This window comes from Eleutherodactylus coqui, chromosome 12, assembly GCF_035609145.1.
Source record: "Eleutherodactylus coqui strain aEleCoq1 chromosome 12, aEleCoq1.hap1, whole genome shotgun sequence".
In the NCBI taxonomy this organism is placed as follows: domain Eukaryota; kingdom Metazoa; phylum Chordata; class Amphibia; order Anura; family Eleutherodactylidae; genus Eleutherodactylus; species Eleutherodactylus coqui.
This window is the reverse complement of record NC_089848.1, coordinates 80,708,571-80,721,725: the sequence shown is the minus strand read 5'-3', so window position 1 is coordinate 80,721,725 and position 13,155 is coordinate 80,708,571. Positions and strand designations below refer to the sequence as shown.

The 13,155-nt window shown below is 41.2% G+C and overlaps 1 protein-coding gene across 3 annotated transcripts in view; it reads left to right on the top strand.

The window, feature by feature from the left end:
- The window catches only part of BZW2 (basic leucine zipper and W2 domains 2), a 50,804-nt gene extending 38,005 nt beyond the window's left edge, over window positions 1-12,799 (top strand). Inside the window, exons 7-13 of one of the 3 annotated variants that reach the window (XM_066585736.1) lie at window positions 1,670-1,779; window positions 3,879-4,049; window positions 8,582-8,728; window positions 9,057-9,195; window positions 11,406-11,528; window positions 12,335-12,392; window positions 12,424-12,799. In XM_066585736.1, coding sequence (XP_066441833.1) covers window positions 1,670-1,779; window positions 3,879-4,049; window positions 8,582-8,728; window positions 9,057-9,195; window positions 11,406-11,528; window positions 12,335-12,363 — 719 coding nt within the window. In that variant the 3' untranslated portion in view covers window positions 12,364-12,392; window positions 12,424-12,799. Of the gene's footprint in view, window positions 1-1,669; window positions 1,780-3,878; window positions 4,050-8,581; window positions 8,729-9,056; window positions 9,196-11,030; window positions 11,123-11,405; window positions 11,529-12,334 lie in introns of those variants that run through there. The other 2 variants (XM_066585735.1, XM_066585737.1) reach the window with 2 other exon arrangements.
- The last annotated feature ends 356 nt before the right edge of the window (window positions 12,800-13,155 follow it).

The window sequence follows — 13,155 nt, the reverse complement described above, 5'->3', positions numbered from 1 at the left end:
AGTATCCGACCCGGCCGTGGGCATGAGCCCTTAGAATGGAACGATGCAGATTCAATTGTGTTTCTTTATAAACATGTTTTAATGATACAAAAGTAGTAAAAAAAATAAAAATTGTATATAAACTTCGTATTGCAGCAATCGTGTTGATCCACATTAATAAAATTATCATGGTATTTTTACCAAATGGTGAACACTGTAAAAACAGCCCCCCCCCCCTAAAAAAAGTAAGGGCTCCTTCCCACGGACGGATTTCTGCCGCGTTGCCCGCAGCTATTAGGTTCTATTGAACCTAATAGCTCAATGCTCACGGTGCGGGATTCCATCGCGGAATTCCGCACCGTGAAATCACCCGTCCTCACCCGTGGCATGCTCTATTTGCCGCGGGTGTACGCGCGGACGGCTTCCATTGCAGTCAATAGAAGCCCGTCCGTCACGCTATCTTCTGCTGTAGCACAGCGGAAGATGGCGTGAAACCGCTTTCCCGCCCACCGCCAGCCGCGTCACATGATGCTGCGGCGCATGCGCGCCGAAGCGTCATGCGGAAGGGAAGACGCCGGATCCGCAGGTAAGTATGGGGTCTCTGGGGGGGGCGCCGTGACGGGCTCCGCCGCGGAATTCCGTGGCGGAGCCCATCACAGCCGTGTGCAGCCGGCCTAATAATAGTTACATTATATGTACCCTTGAGTGGGGCCATTAGAAAATTCAACTCAGGCCACTAAATACAAGCCTTCATATGGTTATGTCAGCGAGTTAAGGCTCTTGCAATGTGATGATGAAAATCGCTTTGTCCTTAGAGACAAGCCTATTTTGTGCCTTAAGGGGTTAAAGCTAACAGACAAAAAAATGGCGTGCTCACAAGACTCCTTACATGCTGTTATTTAAGCTCATCCACTCGAAGGCAGCAGAAGGGTGGCTCACATTTTGTAAACACAACTATAGAGGAGCAAATTTTGCAAAAGTTCGGTTTGACCAGTTCACCGAATTTCGGAAAAAAGAGGTTTCCTTTAAGCCGAATGAGTTCTAACCCAACCTTCATCAATAATTATGATCCCGGTCAAATGACAGTGATGCTGATGGCGGCTCTTCTCCTGTGGCTCAGCGGTTAGCTCGGTTGCCCTGCAGTGCTGCAGTACGAGGTTCACGTCTAACACCACCTGCATGGAGTTTGTATGTTCTATTTGTGTTTCACAATAAACACCTTTATTTAACTCCATGCAGATATTGTTCTTGGTCGGATTTGACGCTAAGACCCCCATGCTGCAAGGGAACAGTGCTAACCATTGAGCCACCATGCTTTCTCCTCCTCATTAATGTTTGCACTGTATGAATAAAGGTGATTATTATGAAGAAGAAACTCACACAACCAAAGGGAGAACATGCAAACTCCATGTAGTTGTTGTCCTCCTCCCTTTTTCTTTCTTGGTTCGCCCAACTCTAGGCAAGATGTAACTTTCTGAAATCTACTGTTGTCAACCATATTGGCGCTAATGGGTGTTATTTTTATGACATACTGTCACCCATCATCTCTCCATCACAGAGAACCCTTTAATCCATGGATAGGGCCTACTGTGCATTTAGTTATGCAGCAAGACCCACTCTTGAGTTATTGTATATGAAGAGGATGTCCATGCCTTCTCTTAAAGTGTGTTTCTGTTTCTCCCCTCCTCAGGTATTTCTGCATCTTTTGCTGTAAAACTCTTCAAAGCTTGGATGTCAGAGAAGGACGCCAACTCTGTTACATCATCCTTAAGAAAAGCCAATCTGGATAAGAGATTACTAGTCAGTATATTACTATTAGCCTAATGTAATTAAAAGTTTGAAAACCATCATGGCTCACTCCCTCCTGTGTACAAGAATATAACTACTAGAATACTGCTCCCTATATACAAGAATATAACTACTATAATACTGCCCCCTATGTACAAGAATATAACTACTATAATACTGCCTCCTATGTACAAGAATATACTATAATACTGGCTGCTATGTACAAGAATATAACTACTATAATACAGCCCCCTATGTACAAGAATATACCTACTATAATACTGCCCCCTATGTACAAGAATATAACTACTATAATACTGGCTGCTATGTACAAGAATATACCTACTATAATACTGCCCCCTATGTACAAGAATATAACTACTATAATACTGGCTGCTATGTACAAGAATATAACTACTATAATACTGCCCCCTATGTACAAGAATATAACTACTTTTAATACTGCCTCCTGTGTACAAGAATATAACTACTATAATACTGCTCCTATATACAAGAATATAACTACTATAATACTGCTCCCTATGTACACGAATATAACTACTATAATACTGCCCCCTATGTACAAGAATATATCTACTATAATACTGCCCCCTATGTACAAGAATATAACTACTATAATACTGCCCCCTATGTACAAAAATATAACTACTATAATACTGCCCCTATGTACAAGAATATTACTACTATAATACTGGCTGCTATGCACAAGAATATAACTACTATAATACTGCCCCCTATGTACAAAAATATAACTACTATAATACTGCCCCTATGTACAAGAATATTACTACTATAATACTGGCTGCTATGCACAAGAATATAACTACTATAATACAGCCCCCTATGTACAACAATATACCTTCTATAATACTGCCCCTATGTACAAGAATATAACTACTATAATACTGCCCCCTATGTACAAGAATATAACTACTATAATACTGCCCCCTATGTACAAGAATATAACTACTATAATACTGCCTCCTATGTACAAGAATATAACTACTATAATACTGCCTCCTATATACAAGAATATAACTACTATAATACTACCCCCTATGTACAAGAATATAACTACTATAATACTGCCCTCTATGTACAAGAATATAACTATTATAATACTGACAACTATGTACAAGAATATAACTACTATAATACTGCCCACTATTTACAAGAATATAACTACTATAATACTGCTCCTATGTACAAGAATATAACTACTATAATACTGCCCCCTATGTACAAGAATATAACTATTATAATACTGACAACTATGTACAAGAATATAACTACTATAATACTGCCCACTATTTACAAGAATATAACTACTATAATACTGCTCCTATGTACAAGAATATAACTACTATAATACTGCCCCCTATGTACAAGAATATAACTATTATAATACTGACAACTATGTACAAGAATATAACTACTATAATACTGCCCCCTATGTACAAGAATATAACTACTATAATACTGCTCCCTGTGTACAAGAATATAACTACTATAATACTGCTCCTATGTACAAGAATATAACTACTATAATACTGCCCTCCTATGTACAAGAATATAACTACTATAATACTGCCCTCCTATGTACAAGAATATAACTACTATAATACTGCCTCCTATCTACAAGAATATAACTTGCATCTGGTTTGCACATTTCAGTTCATGTTTCTTTTAGGATTTTGTGTGCTCAGAAATGCATCATAAAGTAAAAAAATAAGTAAAAAGTCAGAAAGAGCTGCTGGAAGATGTAAATCACTTTCTATGTAAAGGATAAGAGCATCTTGAGGGTCCTGTAAAGTAAACCCTGTGAACCAAATCTATCGGTCGCCACAGTCACCTGGTGTCTAAAGGAGCAACTCCTCCTGGCACAGATCGACAGCAGTTCAGTACATGTAGTACCACACTGTTCTGTAGAGGGGCGCTAGTAGACTGCCAATCAGTGCATGCACTTCAGTAATGCATGTGTTTTACCAGTGAAATGTCCATGCTGATTGATTGTATGTAGAATATATTGTAACTTTAAGGATAACTCCTTGAAGTCGCTTTCTCAATAATGTATCACATTGATATCCTAGGAGCTGTTTCCAGCCAATCGGCAGACAGTTGAACATTTTTCTAAGTATTTCACTGATGCCGATCTGAAGGAGCTCTCTGATTTTCTGCGGGTCCAGCAGTCTCTGGGAACACGGAAGGAGCTGCAGAAGGAGCTACAAGAACGTTTATCTCAAGAATGTCCAATCAAAGAGGTAACCCTCTCACTGATAACTATACAGCGATATGGAGATGCCCACATAATACCACCATACACTGCCGACATAATACAGTAGACACATACTATTTCTAAACAGAACTGAAATTTCTACACAAGCGCCCACAAAATGCCACAAAAGGGCTCTAGTAACTAAACAAGTTCCAAAATAGTGCCAACATGCTGTGATTCTGGTAACCATACAAGTGCCCACAAAATGCCACCATACAGTACCCTTTATCCTGTAGTAACTGCATGATTGTCCACATGTTAGCACTATGTATTGATTTAATAACTGTATACATGCCCACATAGTATAACCTTATATTACTTTAAATAATGCCACCATAGTATGCAGATTGCCCACATAATATCATTTTACAGTGCCTACTCTTATACCACCAAAGAGTGCCCTGTGCCACTCCACAGTACACAAAATATACTTTGATAAGATGACCTAACAACCTCTAGAGTCAATAAAGCCAATTGTTGCGGCATACTGACTGCAATCAGGAAGTGAAGCTGTCAGGACGTCTGCCCCGGCCCACGTGACTGTTTTTGGCATAGGCACCCTGTGCTTCACGCTGAGCGATGAGAAGTGCTGTATTCCTGGCAATGCTGAAGGTCCCTAAGCCATCGTCTGGGAATCCCTCAGTGAACTCAATATCCAGTGGCCCTTTTTCACAACCTTGCCAAGCCAGCCAATTGGCCAAATGGGAAGTATGTATTCTGGTCCCGCCCCTATATGGGCGCCAGTTATTGTGCTGCCTGAGATATTTGGTGAGGCAGCAGACTCCTGTCATCTAAGTAATTGTGGTTATCCGTTCTATGTGGGGCTTATTCACTTCTACCTTAAACTTTGTTTTATACATTGCCGTTTCCTTCTGCATTAAACATCTTCTCTATCATCCCATCTAGGAACAGACTAGGTCCCCAGGTTCCTGAGGTGCGGCCACCCTTGTCAGGGCAATGGCTCTGCTTCTAGGCAGGGTCTTCCACACCAAAGGTGGCTAGGGATAGCGTTCTCACCCCTGTACTTCTGTTACCGTTATTTGCCCTATTTTCTGTTCTCTGCATTTTCGTGATACAATATACTTTTGTTTGTTCATGGTAGACATTGATTACGTCTTGGTCTGACGTGTTGGTGACGTCCGTGAAGGGTGCCATACTTGAACCCTGCACGAATGCAACACCAAAATGCTACACTGTAATAACTACTCATGTGCCCACATAATGCCACCATTCAATACCCACATGGTACCCTAAAATTGTATACTACCCTTTTACAAAATGCCACCTTAGACTGTGCAGTAAATAAATACAGAATTCACTATTACTATAGTACCACCATATGTGCCCATATAATTCCACAATTCACTACTACTATAGTACCACCATACGTGCCCACATAATGCCACAATTCACTACTACTATAGTACTACCATGCATGTCTACATAATGCCACAATTTAGTGCCCATGTACCCTTTGTAGCAAGTTGGGGGGTCACTCGCTTACGGATCGCTGACCTCTCATGCATAAAAATGACGCACCACACGTGTAGAAATGCTCCAGAGATGTGGATTTGCTTTAGTTCTGGCTCCTGCCAGCCTTTCTTTCACAGCAAACAGCATACAAACACAGTTCTTGTGTAATACATGGTTCACCACCCACTGGTTCGCCGTCACTACCCCACCCGGGGTGTCTAGAGGGAGTCTTTCTCTGTCAGACGTGTGACTGACGCAGAACTAGTCCGCACGGATCAGGCTCCCAGTTCCTGACGCGGTCTCTCCACAGTTTCCACTGGTCCATACTGGACCCCAGGCTTTCAGCCCTTCCAGCTCACCTGAGCTGTAACTTCTCCCTTGCTTCTGGCAGGAACTGGCTTTTATGCAACTAATTCCTGCCACACCCATCAGGTGTTAACCCTATCTCTTCAGAAGTCCTGTCTGCAGCCCTCTACAGGCCCTTCTGTGTACTGCACTACTACATATCTCCTTCTTTGATATAGGCCGTAGGCCGTATCACACTTTCTTTTGGCCCTCCAGTGTCAAAACTTCAGGCTCAGGGGTCTCTTGCGCTAATTGGCACTTTCTCAAGCTCAACTTTATGTTCTCTAACACTAAGAACCTTTCCATTTGCTTGAGCCTGAACTACCTTCACATTTTCTTCAGTGTGTACATCATTTGCAGTAGAAACTTCACTCTGGACCTGACCTACAGCAGTACTGGCTTTTCCCTTATCCTGCATCTCATCTGAAACAGCAACCTTCTCACCTTCCATATTGGATACTTTACACTGTACAACACTTATCTGTTCAACTGTTACAGGTTCCATTTCTTCAGTCTGCACTTCAGTAGCGGCATGTGCACTTATTTCCGTCTGTGTGCCCTCTACCACAGAGACACTTCCATTCATTTGCACAACTTCCTTATCCAGGATAGTAGTAATTTCCGAGGCCTTTTCCGCAGTCTCTGCTACCTTCGTGGCCTTCTCTGCTACTGCAGTTTCACCTTCTGCCTTCTCTTTGGTCACTTGAACTTCAGAGGATTGCTCACCCTCTATCTGTAGCTCAGCTCTCACTTTCTTAATGAATTTCACAATTTTTATCTCCTTTTTAGAATTTAACCGGATCTTCTTTCTTTTCACTTGTCTGAACTGGGCCCTAGACCTGTCTAGTCTCTGAACCTTCTTTTCAGCAATATGACCCTCTGATTCCTAGGGTTTCATCCTCACGCCTAAATTCTTAGCAGACTTTTGAAATACCACTTTTTCTTCTGATACCACCTTCAGGGTGTGCGTCAAGGTTAGCGCTTCGGTCTCTTTCTTAATCTTCTCCAACAAGGTCTCTATTCCTTCTACCGGTTGTTGGAACACACCTTTTAGCTTTTTCCGTATCAGGGTTCTCTTTTCAGCGTCTGTCTTGGCACTAATCCAGTCTTGCATTTCAGTTCGCACCCGCTTGTTAAGCAGTTCTTTTGCATCTTTAGGAGACTGATTTCTCCTCAGTAAGCCACTGTTCACAGATCTTCTGTTTCTTCTCCCAGTTGGACACCATCTGACATTGGTAACCAAGCTCCACACTAATGTCTTCTACTTCCTGCTGAAGACTCACTGTAAACTTCTCAAGTTCATCATAGACATCAGTTTGAAGACAAAACAGCTGATTTATCGCTTCCACTCCTTCTAGGATTTCACTGTCTTGTTCTTCAACCGTGACCCTTCATGCAGGGTTCTCATCCAGTTTCTCTTCCATCTCAGACACCTGCGCCTGAAGTTTGTAATCTGCTCTGACAGATTCCTCTTAGTTTCTGCATCTTCCTCTAACTGCTTAAGGAAGACATCTCTCTCATCTTCCATTATCTTCAGGTGTGCATTAAGACCAAGCCTCTGCTGCGTCTCTTCTTGCACCAGTCTCTGAGACTCTTCAGTCTGAGCTTTCTTTCACCTTTCCAGTTTGCTTCAACTGCTTCGACAGTTCCCCCACAACTAGCTCATGACTCAGTTCCAGCTCCTGGATTTGAGCTTCATATTCTTCAGCTTCTTCGTCCTGACTCATCTGTAGCTGGATCACCACTTGCTCATGAAGTGCTTCCTGGTTTTCCTTGTAACCCAATTGTCTTTCAAGATCTCTTCTTGCTTCTCTGCCCGGCTGCAAGTGGCTTTCTCTATTTCCAGCTCCTGCTTGAGCTCACTTAGCTGGGACTCCAATTCACCTTTTTTCTTTGCTAACTGCATTTTCAACTCTGCAACTTGATTCTGCAAACCTGTAGTTTGATTCCGTGCATCTGTAGAAGCTCTTTCTAACTTGCAGCACATCATCTCCAACTCTTGGGTTTTCATATGCAGTTTCTTACAGTCCTGTTCCCACTGCACATATTGTGCCTCCAGACATACTTTGTGATCAGCCTCATCTCTGGCTACATCTCTGAGGTCTTGTATCTCTTCATGGGCTGTTAAAAGACATCCCTCATACTTCTTTTCCTCACTTCTCGTCTCTTCTAAGCTCTGTTCACACTGAACATTCTTCTGTTCCAGCAACACCCTGTGTTTAGCTTCCCCCTTAGCCAAACTCCCAAGGTGCTCATTCTCCTTTAAGAGAGCTGCATTCTCTGCTTTCAGCTGCTGAGCTTCCTGGAGAATATTTTCCTTGTCTTTTAGGAATTTATCTGTCTGCACCTCTAACAGCCTTTGCCTCTTGGCCTCTTCTCCAAGTAGACACAAGTTGGCCCTTTCTTTCTCCAACTGCGTGTCATATCTTTTATTAGCCGTTTGCAATGCTTCCACAAGAAACTTTATGTAAGCTTGCATTGGTGCAAATACCTCCTGAATTTCAAACAAGCGTTCTCTTGCTATCTCAGCCTGGACCTCAGGATCTGCTCTGACAACCTCACTTGTCTCACTAGCAGCAGCCTTTTTCTTTTTTCTCTTCTTTGCACCCTTAGTACTATCAATGTACTTTTTACTCATTGAACTCTTTCCTCCGACCTTTCCTGTCTGTACTTACCATCTGACCGTCTCGCTGTCTACAGATAGTGGTGTACCTAAAAGAGGAGATGAAACGTAACGACTTACAAGAGCCTGCCGTGATTGGGCTCCTGTGGACCTGTGTGATGAACGCCGTGGAGTGGAACAAGAAGGAAGAGCTGGTGGCAGAGCAAGCCCTGAAGCACTTGAAGGTAAGGAGCAGAAGGCAAACGTCACCCCTCATGTTACATCCATGACCTCCCCTTGGCTCGCGTTTAGACCAACGATTATGGTTGACTTTCACCAGTTTGAACGATTCTTTTTTTTTAATGATCATCGTTCCATCTAAAAGCACCTTAAGCTAGGACTTGATATCCGCACTGTGCCATCTATCCATCAAGATAATGCTGGAGAGAGATATTGTTATTTCTCTGCTCTAATATTATATAGTGTAAAATATCACATAATAGAAATCACAGAGTATCTCTCCAGTATCGTATTGTGGGACAGATGGTCACACATCATCACCTTCTCTTGCAGCAATACGCTCCTCTGCTGGCTGTATTCAGCACCCAAGGTCACTCCGAGCTCGTCCTGCTTCAAAAGGTTCAAGAATACTGTTATGATAACATCCACTTCATGAAGGCCTTCCAGAAGATTGTGGTCCTGTTCTATAAAGGTGACCAGTATTATCGTAGTTAAATTCTTGTACATAGGGGGCAGTATTATAGTAGTTATATTCTTGTACATAGGGGGCAGTATTATAGTAGTTATATTCTTGTACATAGGAGCAGTATTATAGTAGTTATATTCTTGTACATAGGGACAGTATTATAGTAGTTATATTCTTGTACATAGGGGGCAGTATTATAGTAGTTATATGCTTGTACATAGGGGGCAGTATTATAGTAGTTATATTCTTGTACATAGGGGGCAGTATTATAGTAGTTATATTCTTGTACATAGGAGCAGTATTATAGTAGTTATATTCTTGTACATAGGGACAGTATTATAGTAGTTATATTCTTGTACATAGGGGGCAGTATTATAGTAGTTATATTCTTGTACATAAGGGGCAGTATTATAGTAGTTATATTCTTGTATATAGGAGGCAGTATTATAGTAGTTATATTCTTGTACATAGGGGGCAGTATTATCGTAGTTAAATTCTTGTACATAGGAGGCAGTATTATAGTAGTTATATTCTTGTACATAGGGGGCAGTATTATAGTAGTTATATTCTTGTACATAGGGGGCAGTATTATAGTAGTTATATTCTTGTACATAGGAGACAGTATCATAGTAGTTATATTCTTGTACATAGGGGGCAGTATTATACTAGTTATATCCTTGTACATAGGAGGCAGTATTATAGTAGTTATATTCTTGTACATAGGGAGCAGTATTATAGTAGTTATATTCTTGTACATAGGAGTAGTATTATGGTAGTTATATTCTTGTACATAGGAGTAGTATTATAATAGTTATATTCTTGTACATAGGAGTAGTATTATAGTAGTTATATTCTTGTACATAGGGGGCAGTATTATAGTAGTTATATTCTTGCACATAGGGGGCTGTATTATAGTAGTTATATTCTTGCACATAGGGGGCTGTATTATAGTAGTTATATTCTTGTACATAGGGAGCAGTATTATAGTAGTTATATTCTTGTACATAGGGGGCAGTATTATAGTAGTTATATTCTTGCACATAGGGGGCTGTATTATAGTAGTTATATTCTTGCACATAGGGGGCTGTATTATAGTAGTTATATTCTTGTACATAGGGAGCAGTATTATAGTAGTTATATTCTTGTACATAGGGGGCAGTATTATAGTAGTTGTATTCTTGCACATAGGGGGCAGTGTTATAGTAGTTATATTCTCGTACATAGGGGGCAGTGTTATAGTAGTTATATTCTTGTATATGGAGGCAGTTTTATAGTAGTTATATTCTTGTACATAGGGGTCAGTATTATAGTAGTTGTATTCTTGAACATAGGGGGCAGTATTATAGTAGTTGTATTCTTGCACATAGGGGGCAGTATTATAGTAGTTATATTCTTGTACGTAGGGGGCAGTATTATAGTAGGTATATTCTTGTACATAGGGGCAGTATTATAGTAGGTATATTCTTGTACATAGGGGCAGTGTTATAGTAGGTATATTCTTGTACATAGGGGGCAGTGTTATAGTAGGTATATTCTTGTACATAGGGGGCAGTATTATAGTAGTTATATTCTTGTACAGAGGGGGCAGTATTATAGTAATATTATATTCGTGTACATTGGATCGGCATAGATAGATTACTCTTGGTCATTATTCTGAATCATAATCTCTTTACCTACATAAATGGAGAGAGTTCTGATATAAGTGAATAGACGTCATGACCTCAGCTGTTATATTATGGTTTATTTGCTGCAGAACTATTCTAAATAAGACCCTGTTAAAATATAGAAAATGTTACATTTCTACTTCCGTTTTATACCAGATATCACAATTTTATTTGCAGTGTGTTCCTTCCCCTTACAATCCCTCGGATCGCAATGTGAGAGCCAATGTAACTTTTTAAAAGGCCAATAAAGTCTAAAAAGAAATCTGCTGGTAACGTCCTCCTCTTCCTTCCTCCTATATCTTTCTCTTCTGTAAACTAATAGTAACAGCCATCCTTCTATATGAGTCCGCTCCTTCTCCCCCCAGTGCCAGTATGGCAGGGGGTGGAGTGCAGTTGTCTTATTTGCAGCTTTCTTTTCTAACACTGTAGACAATCCTAGAGAGAAGAGTTGAATCGCTGCAGTCTAATATTGTCCAACATGTCTTGCAAACCTCTTTGAGGACCCATTTCACATGATGCTATGTGCTTACTGAATGTTGTCCTGGCTTTCAGCTGATGTCCTGGGAGAAGAAGCCATTCTGAAGTGGTACAAGGAAGCGCACGTCGCCAAGGGGAAAAGCGTCTTTCTTGACCAGATGAAAAAATTTGTCGAGTGGTTGCAAAATGCGGAAGAAGGTAAAAATATATTATCAGTAATGAGCACTCCTTTAGTGGAAAACTGGCACTCCTTTAGTGGAAAACTGTGCTGTATGTGCTGTAGTGCATTGTGAGAGATACCAGTTTAGTAAATTCCGCCTGGTCCACATGTGCTGTGTACATTCCTACATTGCATACTGTTGTGGTTTGCTGCCACCTAGTGGTACTCACAGTTAATAACATTTCCTAAACAAGCTACAGCTGCACAACATTCCCTGACAGCAGACACTTAGGGCCCCTTCACACAAACGGATTTGCGCACACAATATGACTTGAATAGAACCCATTGATTTCAATGAGTTTGTTCACATTTGCCTATTTTGCCTGCTCATTTTCGGCCGTGCAAAAAAACGATAGAGCATGTTCTATCTTACTGTGCATAGAAGTCAATGGGGGGCGTAAATGTGCGTGGAATACGCAAGTAGATGCATGAAAGATTGTGTAATTCTGCTGGAAATTGAACACATCTCTAACTAATTACCCATTTCAATTGGTGTGTTTGTTTGCTGCGCTTCTTTCTTCTCCTCCGGGTCCTCTGCTGTGTCTGACAGCCGAAGACCCGACCTGCTTCTATGTGATTGCAGGAGAGAGGCTTTAATCCCGCACCGTATTTTTGCTATCAGCTGGGATTAAAGCCCAGGACGAAGCGCCGTAAACTTACTGTGCTTAGTCTGTAAGGGGTTAAATGAGCTGAAGAAAACAGCACAGGCGGCAGCACATGCCCAAAGTCTTCTGGATGATATCTCATATTTGCCCATCAAAAATTGTATAATTCTGTCTTCTAGAATCAGAATCTGAAGGAGAAGAGAACTGATGAGCAGAGACGGGGTCTGCAGACGAGAGGCGGTAATGCGACGGGGTCTGCAGACGAGAGGCGGTAATGCGACGGGGTCTGCAGGCGAGTGGCGGTAATGCAGCAGGAATATATGAGCTACAATTCGTCCGTCTTTTCTAGGAGAATCGGTCTAGAATTGGTGCACTCAGGCAATTAGATCCTTCATCTGGAAGTCTACCTCTGGTCAGTCTCGTGATCTTAGGCAAAGCCATCCATCCGGGAGCCATTCAGGAAGAGGCGACACTTCTCAATGGACTCCTCATACTTGTTAGTATTTTCAAGCACCAAATGAACAGCACAGTCCCGACTCTTGTGTACAGGTCTATAGTGTGTGGTCGTAGCTCAGTATCCGCTTGTGGATGTCATTTAAGATTAATCCCTTTTTTTCCTTTTGAATAAAGGCTTTTTAACTTAATGGTTGAGTCTGTTATGCCATATGTCTTTCTTCTTCGTGTGCGGCCCGTGTTCTCTCTATAGGGCATACAGTAAAGATGCTTCTTTATGAGACGTGGGACGCATAGGCTCCTGATGCTGAAGAATAGAACAGCGGCATTATATTTGGTCATTTGTAAGAATTGCACAGGGCTAAAATCCTGAGTAGTGTTCAGTGAAACGAAACAGTCGAATTTTGTTTCAGGTCAAATTTTGCTAAAAGTTCAGTTTGACATGAACCGGAATCTCAACCAAATCTACTAAAGTTTCTTCTGCATCCTTCTCATTATCCTCCTTCTCCACCTCCTTAATAAATGTAAGTGCTATATAAATAAAGGT